General features: G+C 40.8%; 1 protein-coding gene across 3 annotated transcripts in view; it reads left to right on the forward strand.

Annotated features, from left to right (window-relative positions):
- The first annotated feature begins 706 nt into the window (after positions 1-706).
- The window catches only part of DENND5A (DENN domain containing 5A), a 95101-nt gene continuing 75421 nt past the window's right edge, over positions 707-20386 (forward strand). For 2 of the 3 annotated variants that reach the window (XM_061440837.1, XM_061440838.1), the window contains exon 1: positions 708-871. In XM_061440837.1, the coding sequence (XP_061296821.1) occupies positions 757-871 (115 nt within the window). In that variant the 5' untranslated portion in view covers positions 708-756. Of the gene's footprint in view, positions 872-20386 lie in introns of all 3 variants that reach the window. The other variant, XM_061440841.1, reaches the window with a different exon arrangement.

The following is a 20386-nucleotide window of genomic DNA, read 5'->3' on the forward strand; positions in this document are numbered from 1 at the left end:
CACATCTGGCGAAGGAGGAGACATCACCAGCTCTACTAGAGAAAAAGCCAGCCATGGACGTCAGGGAGCGGGGCTGGGGAGAAGGCTATCTGCGGTTTAGGCCGGTGGGCTTCCTAGAGTTAGGATGAGCTGGGCTTCCTAGCTCAATCTTAAAACCTATTCCCATGACAGCTCGTCGGGCCTTTAGTGGGAGGCGGGGGTGGGGGCGGAGCATGGGCCAGGGGCCAGGCTCTGAAGGATGCGTCCACTCATCCCGCACTTCCACTGCCCTTCCTAACGGAGTCGCAGCCCCGAGGGGGTGGCGGATGCGGGCGATCCAGCAGTTGCCTGCCGCGCTGCGGCGACAGCCTTGGAAGCCGCAGCCCGCCAGGCCAGAAGAGCATCACGTCATCCTTTCGGCGAGGAGCCCGCCCCCTCCCCAACGGCGCCTGCGCAGGCGGGAGGGAGCCGCGGTAGGGGTTCTCCTCAGCGCTTTCCGCCCTTCTCCGAGCTCGCTCCGGCCGCGGCGCTCTCGGCTGGCGACAGCGGCCGCGAAGCGGAGGGGAAGGAGTCCAGGATGCGGCGCGGGGCGGCCCGGTGCCCCCCTGCCCCGTCACGGCAGCCGCGGCGGCCGCGGGGACCGGGCCAAGGCCGGGGGCGGCGGCCGGAGCCGCGGTAGCGGCGGCGGCGGCGGGAGGGGCGGCCTGAGGGCGGGCGGGCGCCCGGGTGCGGGGGCTCGACGCTCCGCACGGCCCGGCCCGGCTCGGCCCCGGCGCCATGAGCGGCGGCGGCGGCGGCGGCGGAGGGGGCTCGGCGCCCAGTCGCTTCGCCGACTACTTTGTCATCTGCGGGCTGGACACCGAGACCGGGCTGGAGCCGGACGAGCTGTCGGGTGAGTGAGCGCTGAGTCCGGGGCCGCTTCCCCGCGTCCGCGGCCGCCGGCGACCCCCGAGAAATCCTCCCTCACCCTGGCTTTGTCCCGGGAGACGGGCGAGGGGCGAGCGCGGGGAAGGGGCGTGGGGCTGAGGAGGGGAAACGGGCAGAGGGGCCCTGAGCCATAACGGGTCCGAACGGTCCCTGCTCCCCGCCGCTCTTGTGGCCAGGTCCTCGCGGCTGAGGGAAGGATTGTGTTCTCAGTTGGGTGAAGGTTGACTGACTTAGTGTAAAATAAAAGGGAAGCTTGTTCTCGAACACCCGTTAGGGAGGGAAGAAGGCATCCCACTCCTGGTGAAAGTAAGTTCCACCCAGACTTTAAAAAAGAAAGGAAAACAAAAACTTGGTGAGTTTTATTTGGCCTCCTCCCAGGAAACCTGTGATCGCAGTTCTTCAAAACATTTATAACCCAGCCCTGGGCTAGGCCCCCTGAGTTGATGGGACGTGAAGTAATAAAGTGAACTTGGGCCACACCAAGGAGGGCGAGAACTCCCTTCGTTCTGGAAAGGGTTCGTAACCCGGGGCCGTGCCGTTTTTTTTTTTTTTTAATTGAAAATAATTTATGCCCTTTATGAGACCAGCGTCATCGGTGAATAAGAGGGCAGCAGCCTACTTGGAGAGCCTGGGTTGCGTAGTGATGCTTCTCAAGTCATCTTTCAAAGGGAAGTGGTGGGGAAGTGAAGATAAGGCCCAGATCAGATCTGGCACTAATTGCACATGAGTGTCAGAATTGTAAAATCCCGTGAATTCCACTGCACCGGTGTCAGAGTTGTAAAGTCCCCGCGAATTCACCACTGCACCGTCATTGGTTTTGGAAAAGTTTTCGTCTGGAGTGTCCAGTTTGCAGGTTTTATGTAGGTGGAGGTTTGTTGAATCATCCTGATTTGGATGAGGGAGATTCCTTTTTACTGTTCTGTCATGATGTGTTTAGAGTTTTTCTCCTGAAAGCGAATATCCTGTTGACTAATTTTCCTTTGCTTCAGAGATGACAGGACAAGTTTTGTGTGTCCCCCCACCAACCAGAAAAATTTCAGTGTTTCTTATGAAAAAAAATTAGATGCATGCATCAAAATGGACTGTCTTTTTAAAAAATGGTAAATCGATGACCTTTAACAAGGTCAGAGCAAATACACTACTTCCTCAAATTAATAGCAGGTGGAGAAAAAAATCATGAAGCAGTAATACAATTAGTACTTGGTTGGGGTAGTTTTAAGTTCTCTTTTTTAGGTCTTTGAATTCCTGTAATCTGAGGCTAACTTTTCATCTGTGTTTCCTATTTGTTAAATTTATGACTTTGAGATATAGTTGTTGGAATTCAGTTCATGGTACTGGAGCTGGAAGGATCTCAGAGAAGAAAATGAGCCCACGAAGGACAGTAAATTGCCTCACTTTGATCCAGTGCCCCTCTTGTACCATAAACTGCATTTCATTGCTTGGCTGGGATTTTAGAAAACACTAACATGTTGACAAAAAGACTTAAAATGATACAGTTCTCCTCAGTAAAAGAAACTTTAAATTGGTGAAATAAACCAGTGTTATTTTTATGCTGTGCTTTTGAGTGTCTATTTGATTTTCAAAAATAAAGAAAATGATTTGCAGATGATAAAGCTTATGAGTCGAATTGGGAATGATTTGATTTGTTAGTGAGAACATGGGTTTGGGGGTTAAACATTCTCACTCTGCTATTGACTATCTCTGTGACTGGAGGCCAAGTTATATAACTGCTGGGGTCCTCATCTCTAAAAAAGAGAATTTAAGTAAAAAGTGTCTTATCAAGTAGACTCTCAAAAGTGTTAGTTCTCTTTTAGTGAATATCTGTTAATTATCTGGCTTTTCAGGAAGCTAAAATTGTATCCTTGTGAAAGCTTATTGAGAGAATAAAGAGGGGGATGAGATGTATAAAATGTGTAAAGAGGGGTATTTTTCTTTTTAAATATGGTTGCAGTAGTGGAATGCCAAGGCTGTTTATTCAGTAGGTGGCCTTTGCTAGAATAAGCACTGATTGAAGGAATTTTTTTTTTTCTTCATTTCATTTCTGGTAGGTTCATAGGGGAATCTGGACCCCAAAGGGAATCTTTAAGGAAAACAAAACAATACAAATAGCTCTATGCGGGTCAGTGTTGAAGCTCTCCAGGGTGTATTTTCTCTCTGCCTTATAGCTCCCAAACTGATGATGTCATAGTAAAGGAAACTACAGGAAATTGTGAGTTGCACCCAGATTCCCTAGGGAGGTACTGAGGAGTCTATGTTCTCTTCAAACAAATTAAGTTATATACTTCAGATAGATTCTATACTCTTAGTAAGTGAATCCAGAACAAACAGATCAAAGATGCTGTATTCTTCTAGCTTTATGGAGAAAGATTAACTTTCCTTCTTTTCTGTTTACAGCAATAACCATAGAACTTGCACTGTCAAAAAAACACTTTGATCATTTAATTTTATATGAAGTTTCTCCCTGTCACCTCTTCCCCTTTCTTGTAGACTTAAGCATTTAGGCAAGTTATGTAGTCACCTGTTGTGCAGGAACTGAAGAAGATATGAAAATTTATTTTGTTTCTCTTTGAGTTCGTTGAGGAATTACTTTGGGCAGAAGGAAAGAAAGGTAATCTGTTGGTGAAGCACAGGTCTAGCCAACTGGAAGAAATGGTATCTGCTTGTTTGGGTTTTGAGTTTGTCAAGGAGATAAGGAATTCTGGAAGGAACATTTTTGATTTTGATTTTACGAAATGTTGACCCATTTTGTTGGCCTGTTCTAAGTTGGGAGGCAGATGGTCGTAGATTCCAGTCTCTCTTTCTACCTGTTTGATAGATGGGTGTTCTGGACATCTTCATTTTTGCTTTTTCTTCTATGATCACCACCAGGTGACCGCAGCAGCAGGTTTACCAGGATATGGGACTCTTGAGTTAACTTTCCCTATCTCTGTCTTAGAGTTAAGTTTCCTATATGCTTATAACCTATTTCTTTCTTTGGAATCCTTTTATTCCTTTTCACTGACCTGCACCCAGCATTGAGATATGAGTATCCTAGGTTCATGAATCTGCTACTCCAGTTTCTTAGGCTCTGAGTAGTGGGTCTTGCCAAGAATTAAAGAGAGGGCTTGGGAACATAGATGGGATACTAGCCAGTGTCCTGTATGAACCTACTTAGAATACAGACAGTACCCTGAAATCATCTTTTAATATCATCATTAAAAGAGAAAAAATGGCTCACTGTCCAGGAAAGCCAGAGGGCTGGACAGATCTTACTGCTCCTTAACTGTATTGGGCAGTGAAGTTAGAACAACAGAATCATGGAATGTCAAACATGGAAGCACCTTTTTTTTTTTTTTTAATATGTATTTATTTGGCTGCATCAGGTTAGTTGTGGCATGCAGGATCATCATTGCATTATGTGAGATTTTTGTTGCTGTGCTGTGCAGACTCTCTAGTTGTGGCACGTGGGCTCAGTAGTTGTGGTGCATGGGCTTAGTTGCTCCAAGGCATGTGGGACTTTAGTATTGCATGGCGAATACATAACCACTGGACCACCAGAGAAGTCCTTGGAAGCACTCTTAGAGATTATATAACCTGATTTTTACTGATGAGGAAACAGGTCCTGAGAAAGTTGGGGAATATTTATCTCACTTGCTACATTTTATCCTTTTTTCTTCTCTTAGAGTGATGTTTTGTATGCTTTGCAGGAATTTGATGGGTGGTAGGGAGACAGTAAAACGTTTGGCAGGAGCAGACATATGATTGTTTTTTTCTAGGGCAGGTTTCTGTTTCATGTTAAGCAAGGATACTGTGTGATTAACAAGAAAGAGATGGTATTTTTTTTTTTTTTTTAGTTTTTTCTTTTGATGTAACTTCACACCAAACGTTGTCATTCAGTACCAAGAACTTTAGTGCATCCTTTTTCCGGACTCAGTGTTAACATTTTGCTCCATTTGCCTTATCACTTAGTATGCATCACCTTTCTCTTTCTAATATATAAAAATGTCTTTATTGAGATATGTCTTCTATTTAAAATACACAATTCTGTGTTTTTTAGTATATTCACAGAGTTTTACAATCATTACTACAATCAATTTTAGAATATTTTCATCACTTGCCCTTCAAACCTATATCCATTAGCAGTTACTACCTGTATCCTTCCAACTCCCTAACACCCTAGCTGTAAACACCCACTATTCTACTATTTTTTTGTGGGGGGAAACCTTTTATTTTTTTTTATCACCAAATCAGTACTAGTTCACATCATTATTCACATCCATAGTATAAGAAAGATATAATCTCTTCTTGTAAAAATAGTAGTTAACATTTTAATATAGATTCTTCTAGACCTTTTATTAAAATGAAAGGTACTCTTATTATTGTAATTATAATTTTGTAAAAACAAGTGCTGATGAGTTTGAGAAAGAAGAGAGTTTGAGGGCGGTAGGTTGTTGGACAGGGAGGCCTGGTGTGCTGGGATTCATGGGGTCGCAAAGAGTCAGACACGACTGAGCGACTGATCTGATCTGATCTGAATCTATCTTTGATCTTTATGGATTTGTCTATTTTGGACATTTCATACTATGGAATCATATAATATATGGTCTTTTGTGACTGGCTTCTTTCACTTAGCATGTTTTCAAGGTTCATCTATGTTGTAACATGTATCCATACATTGTTTCTTTTTATGGCAGAATGATATTGTATAGATACACCACCTTTTGCTTATAAGTTGATGTACATTTGGGTTATTTATATACTTTTCATTTATTACAGATAATGGTATTGTGAACGTTTGTGTATGTATATTTTCATTTCTCTTAGGTATATGCCTAGGAGTGGAATGGCTGGGTTAATGGCCAGTGTTTAACCTTTTGAGAAATTGCAGACTGTTTTCTAAAACAGCTGCACTATTTTACATTCCCACTAGTGGTGTTTGAGGGTTACACTCTCTGTATCCTCACCAGCACTTACTACCTTTTTGATCATGGGTGGCCTAAGGGGTGTGAAGTGGTACCACAGTGTGGTTTTGATTTGCATATTCCTGGATGACTCAAGGATATTTTACTTAGAAGAAAAAAAAAAAAGCTTATCTCTTCTCAGAGATGGAGTATAAAAACTTTGATGAGCCAGTTTCAAACAGGTAGTCGGTTTGAACTAACCTTAGATTTTATTTTCCTCTACCAGTCTGGTCAGTTCTGGGCAGATTCTCTCAGATTCTCTTTATAAAATGGTCATTTTTCTGAAGCTCAGACTCTTAGCTGAAGCAAAACTCAAATCCTGATGGCTTACTTCAGGGATTTGTGGATACTTTCAGGGGTAAGGGTAGGAGGAGGAGAGTTCTTAAGTTGGTTCATGTGTTTCCTTTTATAAGGTAGAGCAAATAAGAAGTCAGGAGGAGAGAGGAACACACAGAAAACAATTACACAGCCCCAAGGCAATTTAGAATTGTATGCTAAATTTAGTTGGAGAGACTGTGTTCTTAACAGAAGAGCACCTACTTCACACACCCTTAGGTAGGGAGGATCACATTGAAGGTAAGTGGATTTCACTTTAATAACACTAGGGCTCTGCTCCTCTTTTCTTAGGAGGAAATCCTGAGTAACTGTCTGGTGTTTAAACCAAATTCGTAGACTCTGTTTAGCCCTTCCTTCCTTTCATAGTAGATTATAGATAAAGTTTTTCTAGCCTCGGTCCTCCTTTGGTAATGCCATTTCCAGTCCTGTATCCTTTTATAAGTCTAGTCCTATATCCTTTTTTATATCCTTGTTTCTTTTTGGCTGACTGGTGGAAGATGGATTTGACTCAGCTCCTCAATTCCTATGGCCATCCTTGGGTTTGAATTATTGTCAGGTAGTCTTAGAAGTCTCCCAGGAACCTGGGTACACAGGAGGGGACCTATACTTGACATGTTTTAGGTTACTGCTGGATAGGCATAGGACCTAGTCGAAGAGAGAAAGCCTTACCTTTTGGAAGCTGGTGTCTTCTTGTGGAATTCATTGATAATACATAGGCTATTGCTACTAAATTTTTAGATTTAGTTCTCAAAAGTTTTTAGGTGAGGCAGATACTGGTTAAATGTCTGTGTTCCACATGTTTGGTGATGACTGATTTTAGTTTGGAGTATGTAACCCTGGATGTTGGAGTCCTGTCATGGTGGAAAATGAGGGCCTGCGCTGGCTCTCAAGCTATTTTCAGTGTGCTTCCTAGGAGTTGGCTATGGCTCCAGGAAGTTAGATGAGAGTGGCTATTGTTTAGACCATCAAGTTTTCAAATATTACACTTAGGATATTTGCTTGATTGTCATCCATGGGATCTATCATAGTTTCCTGTTAAAGAAAGCCAGGTTAGTAATTTGTTTGCTTTGTTCATTAGTGTGATGGGCATTTCAGGTCAAAACTTTGCTAGGCCATCTGTGATATACTCAATGGACTGACCTAGCTGCATTAATCTAAAATGTTTTCATGGAGTGCTGAGGGGCCTTGAGCAGGGAGAATATGTGTGGAGGTTCCTCTTATTAAGCTTCATCCCTCTGTGAGTGTGAGTCCAATTCCTTGTTTTCTAAACTACTCCTAGTTGGCAAAACATAATATGAGTATGAATTCGTTTATCTCCGTCATAGAATCAAAAACTGTCAGAGCCAGATCTGAGGTAGTCCGGCTCCCACTTTTGACATACGGTAATGATTAATATTTATAAATGACATAATAGTTTTTAAACACTTTTTAATGTTTTCAGCCCCATTTGAGAATATATTTTTTGGTCCACTGTTCCCCAGCAGTTTAGAAAGAACTGTTAGAATCCAGGTCTTTTTTCTGCTTCTCACCATTGATGAGATTACTCCTTTTTTTTTGCCATGCCAAGTGGCTTGTAGGATCTTACCTGGGGTTTGACCAGGGATCAAACCTCCCGCTTGGCAGTGAAAGTACAGGGTCCTTACCACTGGACCATCAAGGAATTCCTGAGATTATTATTTTGAAATGATAGATTTGTCAATACTTAAGAAATGACTTAAGTATTAATACTAGACCACCTTACCTGCCTCCTGAGAAATCTGTATGCAGGTCAAGAAGCAACAGTTAGAACTGTGCATGGAACAACAGACTGGTTCCAAATTGAGAAAGAAGTATGTCAAGGCTGTATATTGTTACCCTACTTACTTAACTTATATGCAGAGTATATCTTGCAAAATGCTGGGCTGGATGAAGCACAAGCTGGAATCAAAATTGCCGGGAGAAATACCAATAACCTCAGACGTGCAGTTGATACCACCCTTATGGCAGAAAGGAAAGAACTAAAGAGCCTTTTGATGAAAGTGAGAGAGGAGAGTGAAAAAGTTGGCTTAAAACTCAACATTCAGAAAACTAAGATCATAGCATCTGGTCCCATCACTTCATGGCAAATAGATGGGGAAACATGGAAACAGTGACAGACTTTATTTTCTTGGACTCCAAAATCACTACAGATGCCATGAAATTAAAAGACGCTTGCTCCTTGGAAGAAAAGCTGTGACCAACCTGGACAGCATATTCAAAAGCAGAGACATTACTTTGCCAACAAAAGTCTGTCTAGTCAAAGCTATGGTTTTTCCAGTAGTCATGTATGGATGTGAGAGTTGGACTATAACGCAAGCTGAGTTCCTGAGAACTGATGCTTTGGAACTGTGGTGTTGGAGAAGACTCTTGAGAGTCCCTTGGACTGCAAGGAAATCCAACCAGTCCATCCTAAAGGAAATTGGTCCTGACTATTCATTGGAAGGACTGATGCTGAAGCTGAAACTCCAATACTTTGGCCACCTGATGCGAAGAGCTGCTTCACAGGAAAAGACCCTGATGCTGGGAAAGATAAAAGGCAGGAGGAGAAGGGGATGACAGAGGATGAGGTGGTTGAATGGTATCACTGACTCGATGGACATGAGTTTGAGCAAGCTCCGGGAGTTGGTGATGGACAGGGAGGCCTGGCGTGCTGCAGTCCATGGGGTCACAAAGAGTTGGACACAACTAAGTGACTGATGTACTCCTTTTCCTGTTTGGAACCAGTCTGTTGTTCCATGTCTGGTATTCCCATGTCTTTCAGAATTTTCCACAGTTTATTGTGATCCACACAGTCAAAGGCTTCGGCATAGTCAATAAAGCAGAAATAGCTGTTTTTCTGGAACTCTCTTGCTTTTTCCATGATTCAGCGGATATTGGCAATTTGATCTCTGGTTCCTCTGCCTTTTCTAAACCAGCTTGAACATCAGGAAGTTCACGGTTTACGTATTGCTAAAGCCTGCCTTGGAGAATTTTGAGCATTACTTCTCTAGCATGTGAGATGAGTGCAATTGTGCGGTAGTTTGAGCATTCTTTGGCATTGCCTTTCTTTGGGATTGGAATGAAAACTGACCTTTTCCAGTCCTGTGGCCACTGCTGAGTTTTCCAAATTTGCTGGCGTATTGAGCGTAGCACTTTCACAGCATCATCTTTCAGGATTTGAAAGAGCTCAACTGGAATTCTATCAGCTCCAATAGCTTTGTTCGTAGTGATGCTTTCTAAGGCCCACTTGACTTCACATTCCAGGATATCTGGCTCTAGGTGAGTGCTCACACCATCGTGATTATCTGGGTCGTGAAAATCTTTTTTGTACAGTTCTTCTGTGTATTCTTGCCACCTCTTCTTAATATCTTCTGCTTCTGTTAGGTCCATACCATTTCTGCCCTTTATCGAGCCCATCTTTGCATGAAATGTTCCCTTGGTATCTCTAATTTTCTTGAAGAGATCTCTAGTCTTTCCCATTCTGTTGTTTTCCTCTATTTCTTTGCATTGATCGCTGAGGAAGGTTTTCTTATCTCTTCTTGCTGTTCTTTGGAACTCTGCATTCAGATGCTTATATCTTTCCTTTTCTCCTTTGCTTTTCACTTCTCTTCTTTTCACAGCTATTTATAAGGCCTCCTCAGACAGCCATTTTACTTTTTTGCATTTCTTTTCCATGAAGATGGTCTTGATCCCTGTCCCCTGTACAATGTCATGAACCTCCGTCCATAGTTCATCAGGCACTCTATCTATCAGATCTAGTCCCTTAAATCTATTTCTCACTTCCACTGTATAATCATAAGGGATTTGATTTAGGTCAGGCTATGGTTTTTCCAGTGGTCATGTATGGATGTGAGAGTTGGACTGTGAAGAAAGCTGAGCGCTGAAGAATTGATGCTTTTGAACTTTGGTGTTGGAGAAGACTCTTGAGAGTCCCTTGGACTGCAAGGAGATCCAACCAGTCCATTCTAAAGGAGATCAGCCCTGGGATTTCTTTGGAAGGAATGATGCTAAAGCTGAAACTCCAGTACTTTGGCCAACCTCATGCAAAGAGTTGACTCATTGGAGAGGACTCTGATGCTGGGAGGGATCAGGGGCAGGAGGAGAAGGGGACGACAGAGGATGAGATGGCTGTATGGCATCACCGGCTCGATGGACGTGTTCTGAATGAACTCTGGGAGATGGTGATGGACAGGGAGGCCTGGCGTGCTGCGATTCATGGGGTCTCAAAGAGCCAGATATGACTGAGTGACTGAACTGAACTGAACTGAGTGACTGAACTGAACTGACTGAAGCAATAACTTAATCATTGACTGGCAGAACTGTTGTGTGGCCTCTTTGATTCAGTCCCCAAACCACAATGCAGTAGAGGAGCTCTGTTAGGAGAGGAGTCAGGTCACTTGTTTTTTGAATTGTTGTGGCTGGTTGGTATTTTATATATATGTATTTTTTCCTCTCTCTCCATTCTTATCAGTTCTGGAAATGTTTTTTTTTTTTAAGACCAAATAGTTATTGGGGCTTTGTTTCTAAGAAGCTCTCTTTTGTAAGTCTGTTTCAGGATGTTTTATGCTTTTTGTCTGAAGTTAGTTTTCTTTGAAAAGAACAAAAAAAAAAAAGTTTTCATTTGCTAACCTCAGAAATCCTTCCCTGTAGCCTGCAGTTGCATCTTTTTCTGGTTGTCGTTGGGTGCTATCTGTGACTTCTTTTTTTAAAAAATAATTTTGTTTATTTTTGGTTGTGCTGGGTCTTTGTTGCTGCGAGGGCTTTTCTTCAGTTGTGGCGAGTGGGGGGGCTACTCTAGTTGCAGTCCATGGGCTTCTCATTGCAGTGGCTTCTGTGTTGAGGATCTTGGGCTCTCAGGTGCGCGGGCTTCAGTAGTTGTGGCACATGGACTCCATAGTTGTGGCTCCCGGGCTCTAGAGTACAGGCTCAATAGTTGCAGTGCAGGGGCTTAGCTGGTCTCCACAGCATGTGGCATCTTCCCCAATCTTGGTTCAATCCCGTGTCCCGTGCATTGGCAGACAGATTCTTTACCACTGAACCACCAGGGAATCCCTGGACTTCTGATTTACCATATTCTTTATAATGAAAGGATATGGAAAGCAACTAAGAAACTTTTAGGATTTTTAAAGTCAGAAAGACAGAAGAAAATGATTTAGAAATAACAATCATAAACCACATGGATAAACCCAATTTACAACAACTTTGAATCTACATTAGAATTACTTTTCCAGGAATGTCAGAAGAATTCCTTTCTCAGTTGTGTCATCTCTGGTGTCCTTTTCCCCCTTGTTTTTTGTAGTTGTAAAATAGCTTTTTAACAGTGTCATGAAGATAGGTATTAATTATTGCTATACTGTTGAAGAAAACCAAAGGTTTTATTGTGAGTATGTTAGATGTCTCTTTTCTTCTTTCCCCAGAGTCTTTATTTGACAATGACCATTACATTAAAATTTTTTCCTGATTATAAAGACCATAGGTCTTTATACAAATTAAAACATGTTATAACTTCACTTGTCCTAGAGTCAGGTAGACAAATTTCTTAGCTTTGCTAGAAGACCATGCTTTATCTAGTAGGTATTTGGTAAATATTTGTATTAATTATGAAAAGATAAAGCCTGCTTATTCAGGCTTTCAAAGAATTGTATGTAACCATGCTTTTTTTTCCTGATAAGGCATAGTACTTAACTTTTTAAAACTTAAATAAGTCAGACTTCCACAGCTTTTCCAAGTGCTGAGTAATAAAAATGTGGAGGTTTGTAGAAGAGTAGCAATGATTGTTTTCCCATACTCAAAAAGCTAAGGGTCAGTGGCAGATTTGGAGTTAAAATGGTGATAGGAGAGGTGTTTTGTATTGCTGCTGCTGCTGCTGCTGCTAAGTTGCTTCAGTTGTGTCAGACCCTGTGCGACCCCATGGATGGCAGCCCACCAGGCTCCCCCATTCCTGGGATTCTCCAGGCAAGGGTACTGGAGTGGGTTGCCATTTCCTTCTCCAGTTTTGTATTGCGCTGTGATTATTTTGTAATTTTTAATAGAGCTAAATTTTATAATAGTTTGGATGAACTTTTTTTTTTTTTTTTAAGTGAATCCGTACAGTTTTAGTTATTTAACCAGTCCTATTGACAAGTTGACTTAGGATCACAGTCTCTTCTTGGGAAAAACAAAACAAAAACCTTGAAGTATCACCTGCCAAATTAACCAGTTGTGCTTAATTCTAAGATTCTGTATGTTCAAATGGTTTTTAATCCTTTTCTTTGCTAAATAATTATCTAGGATTCATCCTTTACGCCCACTGTGAAACATTCTTTTTGGTGCAGTTTTATTGTTTGAAAAGTTGATATTTAAGCATTTGTAGTTTTATCTTCTAGAAGTATGTTTAGTGTTTTGTGGAGGATTGTTGATCTGCTGGTCTAGCTCTGTTGGTTGCTCAGCTCAGTTGGTAGTGAATGTGATGAATTTAATGAGGCCAGGGTCATTGAATCAATCTTCCTAAGGACCAGTTAGCTTTGTTCTACCCATTTTTATGCTACCTTCTGCTGATCATCCCACTCACAAGTACACTGGGTCATGGGGAACACAGTCAGCTCCATGCCTAATAATTAACAGATATTATTTATTGAATAGATTTCATTGCTATGTACCACAAGACATTATCCTCGCTTTACAGTTTACGAAAGCACTGGTAAGTACTGAGCCCACACTTCAGAGCCCAGGAGCCTCAACTACTGAGCCAGTGTGCCGCAGTTGCTGGAGCTGGTCCGCCTACAGCTCTGGGTCTGCTACAGGAGAAGTCACTGGAGTGAGAATCTCCTGCACCACAACTAGAGAACCCCATGTGCAGCAACGAAGACCCAGTGCAGCCAAAAATAGCTAACTAAGTAAATAAACAAGTGTGTTAAAAATGAAGTGAAAGTAAAAGAGATATTGCCAAATCACCTTCCTCAAAAGGTTAGACTCTGTGCTCAAGTCACTCAGTCATGTCAGACTCTTTGTGACCCTACAGTTTTTAAGATGCTACCCATTTTTTTCTCTACATCTGTAATGGAATATTAGCTGCTTTTCTCAAGTGTTTTCAATCTTCTAGGAAGAAAATGTCTGCTTTAATCTAAATTTAATTATTTGTGAGGCTGAACATCTTTTCATATAGTTCATGTACATTTGTATATTTCTTCAGTGAATTACCTGTTTAGTCCTTTGTTCATGGTTTCTGTTGTGTTTATCTTTTTCTCATTGACTTGCATAAACTGTCTTTTGGAATATGTTGATTGTTAGGAAATATTTCAAAAACACTTGCAGTGAAAAAATATATGGACACTAATATAGATTTATAAAATTGAGATCATAAGAGAAAAAAATGTATCCTGCTTTTTAAATTTACTATTATATGTTGATCGTTTTTCCATATTTTTAAGTGTGTCTTGAATATTTTTCCATGTCATTAAATATTCTTCTTAAACATGATTTTAATTATTATTTGTTTTTAACAAATGAAATTGTTACTTGGTTTTATTTTTAATTTGTTATCCAGAGTATGAGTGAACTATACAATTTTTAATGATTAACTGGAACTTGGGTGGTTTGTTTCAGAGAAGGCAATGGCACCCCACTCCAGTACTCTTGCCTGGAAAATCCCATGGACGGAGGAGCCTGGTAGGCTCCAGTCTATGGGGTCGCTAAGAGTCAGGCACGACTGAGCGACTTCACTTTCACTTTCACTTTCATGCATTGGAGAAGGAAATGGCAACCCACTCCAGTGTTCTTGCCTGGAGAATCCCAGGGACGGGGGAGCCTGGTGGGCTGCCATCTATGAGGTCGCACAGAGTTGGACACGACTGAAGCGACTTAGCGGCAGCAGCACTTAGCCTAGAGCTGGGTGCCACACAGTGGGAGGGAACTCAGTGAAGATTGAGAAATTGCTTGAGTATGGAATAATGTAGTAGTGTCACATAATAGGCAAGTGTGGGGTAGACAGTGTCTTTGTCCCATGGTGGCTGAGTGGAGAAAACATCATTCTCTGCCTATGTTTATAGCTTGGATTTTTTGAGAGGGTGTGAGTATGATGTTAGGTTTTGAATGAGTAGTTTTGATTAAATACCCTGCACGTTTAGTAAATATCTGTTTATATGTTGACGAATTATGGGGATATTTTCACCTTGAGGGACAACTAAAATTTTTGGCTTGACACATTTTCTTCCCTGTCTGTGGCAGCAGTATATTCATTTTCAGAATTCTTCCTTAGCCTGATTTTGTAATACATTGACTAGTTTGGTGTTGGCTGCTGTGGTAAGAAGAACTGTGCTATAATTAGCATTTCTGCTTCCTCTAACAGTTTTATGGATTTGCTTTGAAGAATCGTAAAAAAAAGAGAAAGTTTTATTGTGATAAATATTTCTTCAGGAAGGATGTTTTATACAGGGTGATATTCTAAATGTGAAATCCCAAATAACCACATTTGAAAAAAATATATCCACAAGACTGAAATGGCCCCAGAAGCCCTCCCCACAATGCCCATTGTCAGGGTAAATTATCAGTAGATTGGCAAGGATAGAACTGAATTGGTAAGAGGAGACTGAAACATGAGATCATTAAGCATTTACATAGAAGCATTTAATTTCTCTGAATAAATTCAAGTCTCATGACCCAGACAAATTACACCTTAGTGTTCTGAAAGAATTTTGGGATGATTATAATGATGATTAGTCACTGTCAGTAATCTTTAAGGAATGATAGAATTACCACAGTAGACATATTTTTAAGTCTGAGAAGAAGGTAAGAGCTTGGCATATTCCTGGTCAAAATCTCAGATGGTTTATTAAGGATGTATTATGAGGATTTAGAAAAGAAAGCTGTGATTATTAGGAGCCAACATGGACCCACTAGGAATGTGTTAGTGACTTAATAACTACCTTTTCTTTATTAAGGGAGTAGACTTCTAGAGGAGGGGAATACCGTCAGCTATCATTTTTTGATTCAAGAATGTTTTGAAGGGAATGATTAGAATATAGTTGGGGTTAACAGATTTGAGTTGTGTGGTGAAATAGGTGATGCAAGGAGTTCCCAGGCGATTCAGTGGTTAGAACTCTGTGCTTTTACTGTCATGGCCCTGTGTTTAGTCTCTGGTCAGGGAACTAAGATCCTGCAAGCCGCCGAGGGGGGGAAAAGCTAAGGAGGGGGAAAAGAAATAGGTGATGCAGAAGTATGGTGTGATAGAAGGGAGGACTTAATAGCAACACAAAAATGTAAGGCTTGTAGTTGTCTGTAAATTGGATTTATGGCAAAAATGTGGTTTGGTTGACAAAAAGTTTTGGTTTTAGCCAGCATTAATAGCTACTGTTGAGTGAGTGAGTGGATAGTGTTGTTTTAAACGATGTTAGACCACTCCAGTGGTCATGTATGGATGTGAGAGTTGGACTGTGAAGAAGGCTGAGCGCTGAAGAATTGATGCTTTTGAAAAACTGTGGTGTTGGAGAAGACTCTTGAGAGTCCCTTGGACTGCAAGGAGATCCAGCCAGTCCATTCTAAAGGAGATCAGCCCTGGGATTTCTTTGGAAGGAATGATGCTAAAGCTGAAACTCCAGTACTTTGGCCACCTCATGCGAAGAGTTGACTCATTGGAAAAGATTCTGATGCTGGGAGGGATTGGGGGCAGGAGGAGAAGGGGACGACAGAGGATGAGATGGCTGGATGGCATCACTGACTCGACGGACGTGAGTCTGAGTGAACTCCAGGAGTTGGTGATGGACAGGGAGGCCTGGCGTGCTGTGATTCATGGGGTCGCAAAGAGTCAGACACGACTGAGTGACTGAACTGAACTGAACTGAGACCACATCTATCTAGATAGATTTTAGTTCTAGGAGCTCGGATGGTGAGGGACCTGAAAATATGATATGAACTACTTTCAAAGGAGCAGATTTGTTTTTTGACTAGTTAATATCTCTGACAATAGCTTCCACAGAAGAGTTCCAGAAGAACTTGGAGAAATGGCAACATTGTTGGAATACTGTAGATTTTGATAGCATTCATTTGAAAAAATGTAAATTTTGGCTAATCAGGCAAAGAAAGGTATGAAGGTCATGCTAGGCAGGGAATAGCATCTACAAAAAGAATGAAGGCATGAAAAAGCATGCCACATTTGAGGAACAAGTGAGTTAGTACAGATGCTGTGTAAAGAGGGAGAGGTGGGCTATAGGAGGTGAAAGTGGGGAAATTGGCAGGTGTTGTATATGAAGGTGGAGAAACTGGAATCCAGGAAGATAAAGTGATTTGCGTAAGTCTTGATTGTGTATTGAACCAGGTCTAGAATTCCAGGCTTTCTTGTGTCCTTTCAGGAGTTCGTTCCATCTTTATTTTCTTTAGGTATGTTCTACATTTACTTTAAAATGGCCAGGGCATGCCCTATGTTTATGAAAGGATTCTAAATAATCATGTAAGACTATCTTTTACATTCTTTAATAAACTAAAAGAACTTAAGTAGCTGTGATCTATAAGCAGTATAACTTTCCCAGTTATCAGTGCCAGATATTATGGTTTTAACTTTTAGAGACCAGCAGCCTATATGTCTGGGTCATGCTAGAATCAAGAACTCTTTCTACTTTCCCATTCTATTTGTTTAAAAGAGGATTCTTTCTTTGCCTAGTTCAAATGATAGATGCTTGGATTAACAGTTGCAGCTATAATGATCAGTTACAGTGTTGTAGCCACACGTTCTGGGAAACAAACTCACTCAGAAGGACAATGCAGATAGTGGAGTGCAGTTTATTACACCAGTGGGCCCAAGGCAGAGTTTCCTCTTAGCCAAGGACCCCGACCAGCATTTGTGAAAACCTTTTATACCCTGTGTGTACGTGCCTGAACCCACCACTCCAAATTCCTTGAGACTTACGTAAACCAAGGAAAATACAATCCCAATAACCCCATCATTCACGTGCTGTGTGCTCAAACAGTCAAACAATTAGCCAATAATCAATAAACCTGAGGTTATACTCTGATATATACAGAAAAATTTATGGCCTGTCTGGAGGAAGGGGTGATTAGTGTATGTTTTCTCTTAGGCGATGAGTAACCTAGATACGATCTTCAAGGTTCCCCTGTCTGGAGGGGGTCTTATCCTTCTGTTGTTGTTTTCATAGGCACTAAACACAGAGTTCAGAGTCCATTGGAAAGGTGGCTGAGCATGATCAGCATGAACAGGCCTAAGATGGATCCAGGCCCTATGAATTCCTTCTTCAACAGCTGTGCAAAGTAGAAGATAAGTTTATCAAGACCTTGTGGCAACTTTGCTTGTGACTGCTGTGGTTGTAACTTGTTGCTCCACTGCAGACAGGGGTGAATTTCACATGGGAAGCAATTTCCTGAGGCCTCTCTGTTTGTTCCTTAGTCACAGTTCTATCCAGGTTTGATGCCCAGTCTGTATACCATATGTGAATATGTATATGGCCAGCATTTGTCCTGACTGGTTGGTGCCCATATTGTATTGATTGTTAACTATTTTGAGAATCATGTCTAACTCTCACCATCCATCTTTCCTCATTTTATGCCAGATCAGAAGTTTCTCTAATTTGTTTGTGGTTTATTCATACAGAGAAATTGCTACCTTTTCTTCTCAGGCTCTTAAATAATTTTATTAAAAAAAATTCCTGGAAAGACTTACCTGACAGTCCATTGGTTAAGAATCTGCCTTCTTAACCACTTAACCAGTCTTCAAGGGGACACAGGTTCAATCCCTGATCTAGGAGCTAAAAGTCCCACATGCCCTGGAGATAGCATGTGATCTGGAGTTGCAGATCTGACGCTGTAATGTTGTGCGCTGCAACGAAGAACCCATGTGCCATAACTAAGACCTGATGCAGCCAAATAAATTAATGTTAAAAAAATTCCTGGAAACAAAATTTTTTAAATTATGAAGACCACTATGTTCTGTTTTCCTTTAGGTCCACTTAATGATTGGAAAGCTAGTTTCAAACATTTATGCGACAGTTAAGGAAATCTGAACACTGATTAGATATTTAGCTTTAAGTATTCTTTTGGTCAAATTTTTTTAGGTGTATTAATAGAATTGTGGTTATGTTAAAAGAAAAAGAAGTCTTATTTTTAGAGACACATGGTGAAATATTGTAGATATGTCTGGATTTGCTTTAAAATAATTTGGTATGAGGGTGTACAGATATAAAGTAAGATTGGACATGCATTGATATTTGTTGAAATTGAGTGAAGGATACAAGATAATTCATTGTACTTTTTATAAAAAAAAATTAGAAATAGTTTATTTTTAACCCCCCGAATTTATAAAATCATAATTGGATTAAAAAATTTTTCAAAGGTATATTATTGGCAATTATAACTTCTGATTGCCTTGAAATAATTAGAAGTACAACTTGGGGTTAATATTGGCATACCTCATTTATGCGCTTCCCTTTATTGGACTTCACAGATATTTCATTTTTACAAAGTCAAGATTTATGGCAACCCTGCATCAAACCAGTCTATCAGCACCATTTTTTCAACTGTATTTGCTCACTTCATATCGCTGTGTCACATTTTGGTAATTCTGGTAGTATTTCAGACTTTTTTTCATTATTATTATATTTGCTCTGGTGATCTGTGATTAGTGATCTTTGTCTTGCTGAAGGCTTCAGTGATGGTTAGCATTTTTTAGCAGTGAAGTATTTTTAATTTAGATCTTCATATTAATTTTTTAGACATAATACTGTTATACACTTACTAGACTACTGCGTAGTGTAAACATAACTTTTATATGCATTGGGAAACCAAAAAATTCGTGTGACTTACTCTTGCTTTATTGTGATAATTTGCTTTACTGAGGTGGTCTGGAACCAAACCCACAGTCTGTCTCAGGTTTATCTTTGTACGTGCATGCTAAGTCACTTCAGTCATGTCTGACTCTTCGGCCTGCCAGGCTACTCTGTCCATGGGATTCTCTAGCCAAGATGACGGGTGGGTTGCCATGCCCTCCTTCAGGGAATTGTCCAACCTAGGATTGAACTCATGTCTCTTAATGTGTCCTGCATTGAAAGGTGGGTTCTTTACCACTAGTGCTACCTGGGAAGCCCAGGTATGTCTGTACTTCCAGCCACAGGCAAAGAAATTTGACCTTTTAATTTATGTAATATTTAAAAATATGTTTTAGTGTAGCTTTTCGAAATATTTAAAGTGGTGCCCCTATCATTACCATTTCATTTATGAGCCTCTAGTTGGGAGCCATTAACTCTAAAAAAATTTTTTTCTATCTTTTGGCCATATCATATGGCATGTGGGATCTTCTTTCCCTGACCAGGGATCATACCCTTGTCCCCCTCAGTGGAAGGGCAGAATCTTAGCCACTGGATTGCCAGGGAAGTTCCCTGGCTCTAAAAATTTTGATCAGCCTTGTTTGTATTTAGACTTCTTAACTCAATTGTATTAATATTGTAATTAATAAGGAATTTTTTCTTTTCCTGTGTATATTGCTTTAATGGATAGATTGTATCCCTTTGTCTTAATGTACCTAACTTTTTTTAAAGCATTTGCTTTTCTTCTTTTTCCTGCAGTTATAAATATCTTTACCATGAGAAATGGCTTTTCTAAAAAATGCTCCTTGAGTGCTATTTTAGTGGGGGCTAGTTTTTTTCTTGGTGCCTTTTAGGTGGTATTTTAGTGGATTTAGCAGATCAAAGGGTATTTTTTTTTTTTTTTTTTTACAGTTTTTGTGATGTCGTGCTACTTTGGTTGAGCTTCTTTTCAAAGGTGTCACTTTGTGGGTTGGAACCATTTCAGTGTTTAAATCTCGACTGCTGAACCAAAGTTTTAAGGCATGTTAACAGTCTCGAAAAAATGATAAATTGGATCTATTCAAAACTGAGCTTTCATTGGAAACAGGTGGAAGGATGGAAATGCATTAACTGTAAATCTTGAAGTCAGTTTATTAAGATACTGCTGTTTAGCTTAATTAGAGAGTTGTATAACAGAGGTGGCATTTGAATGAAGTATTGAAGGATAGGAACGACTTAAACTTGAGGATGTGAGTTGTTGTTTAGTTGCTAAGTTGTGTCCGACTCTTTTGCAACCCCATGGACCATAACCTGCCAGGCTCCTCTGTCCATGGGATTTCCCAGGCAAGAATACTGGAGTCGGTTGCCATTTCCTTCTTCGGAGGATCTTCCTGACCCAGGGATCAAACCTGCATCTCCTTCATTGAAGGTGGATTCTTTACT

This window comes from Bos javanicus, chromosome 15 (assembly GCF_032452875.1).
Source record: "Bos javanicus breed banteng chromosome 15, ARS-OSU_banteng_1.0, whole genome shotgun sequence".
NCBI classification, from domain to species: domain Eukaryota; kingdom Metazoa; phylum Chordata; class Mammalia; order Artiodactyla; family Bovidae; genus Bos; species Bos javanicus.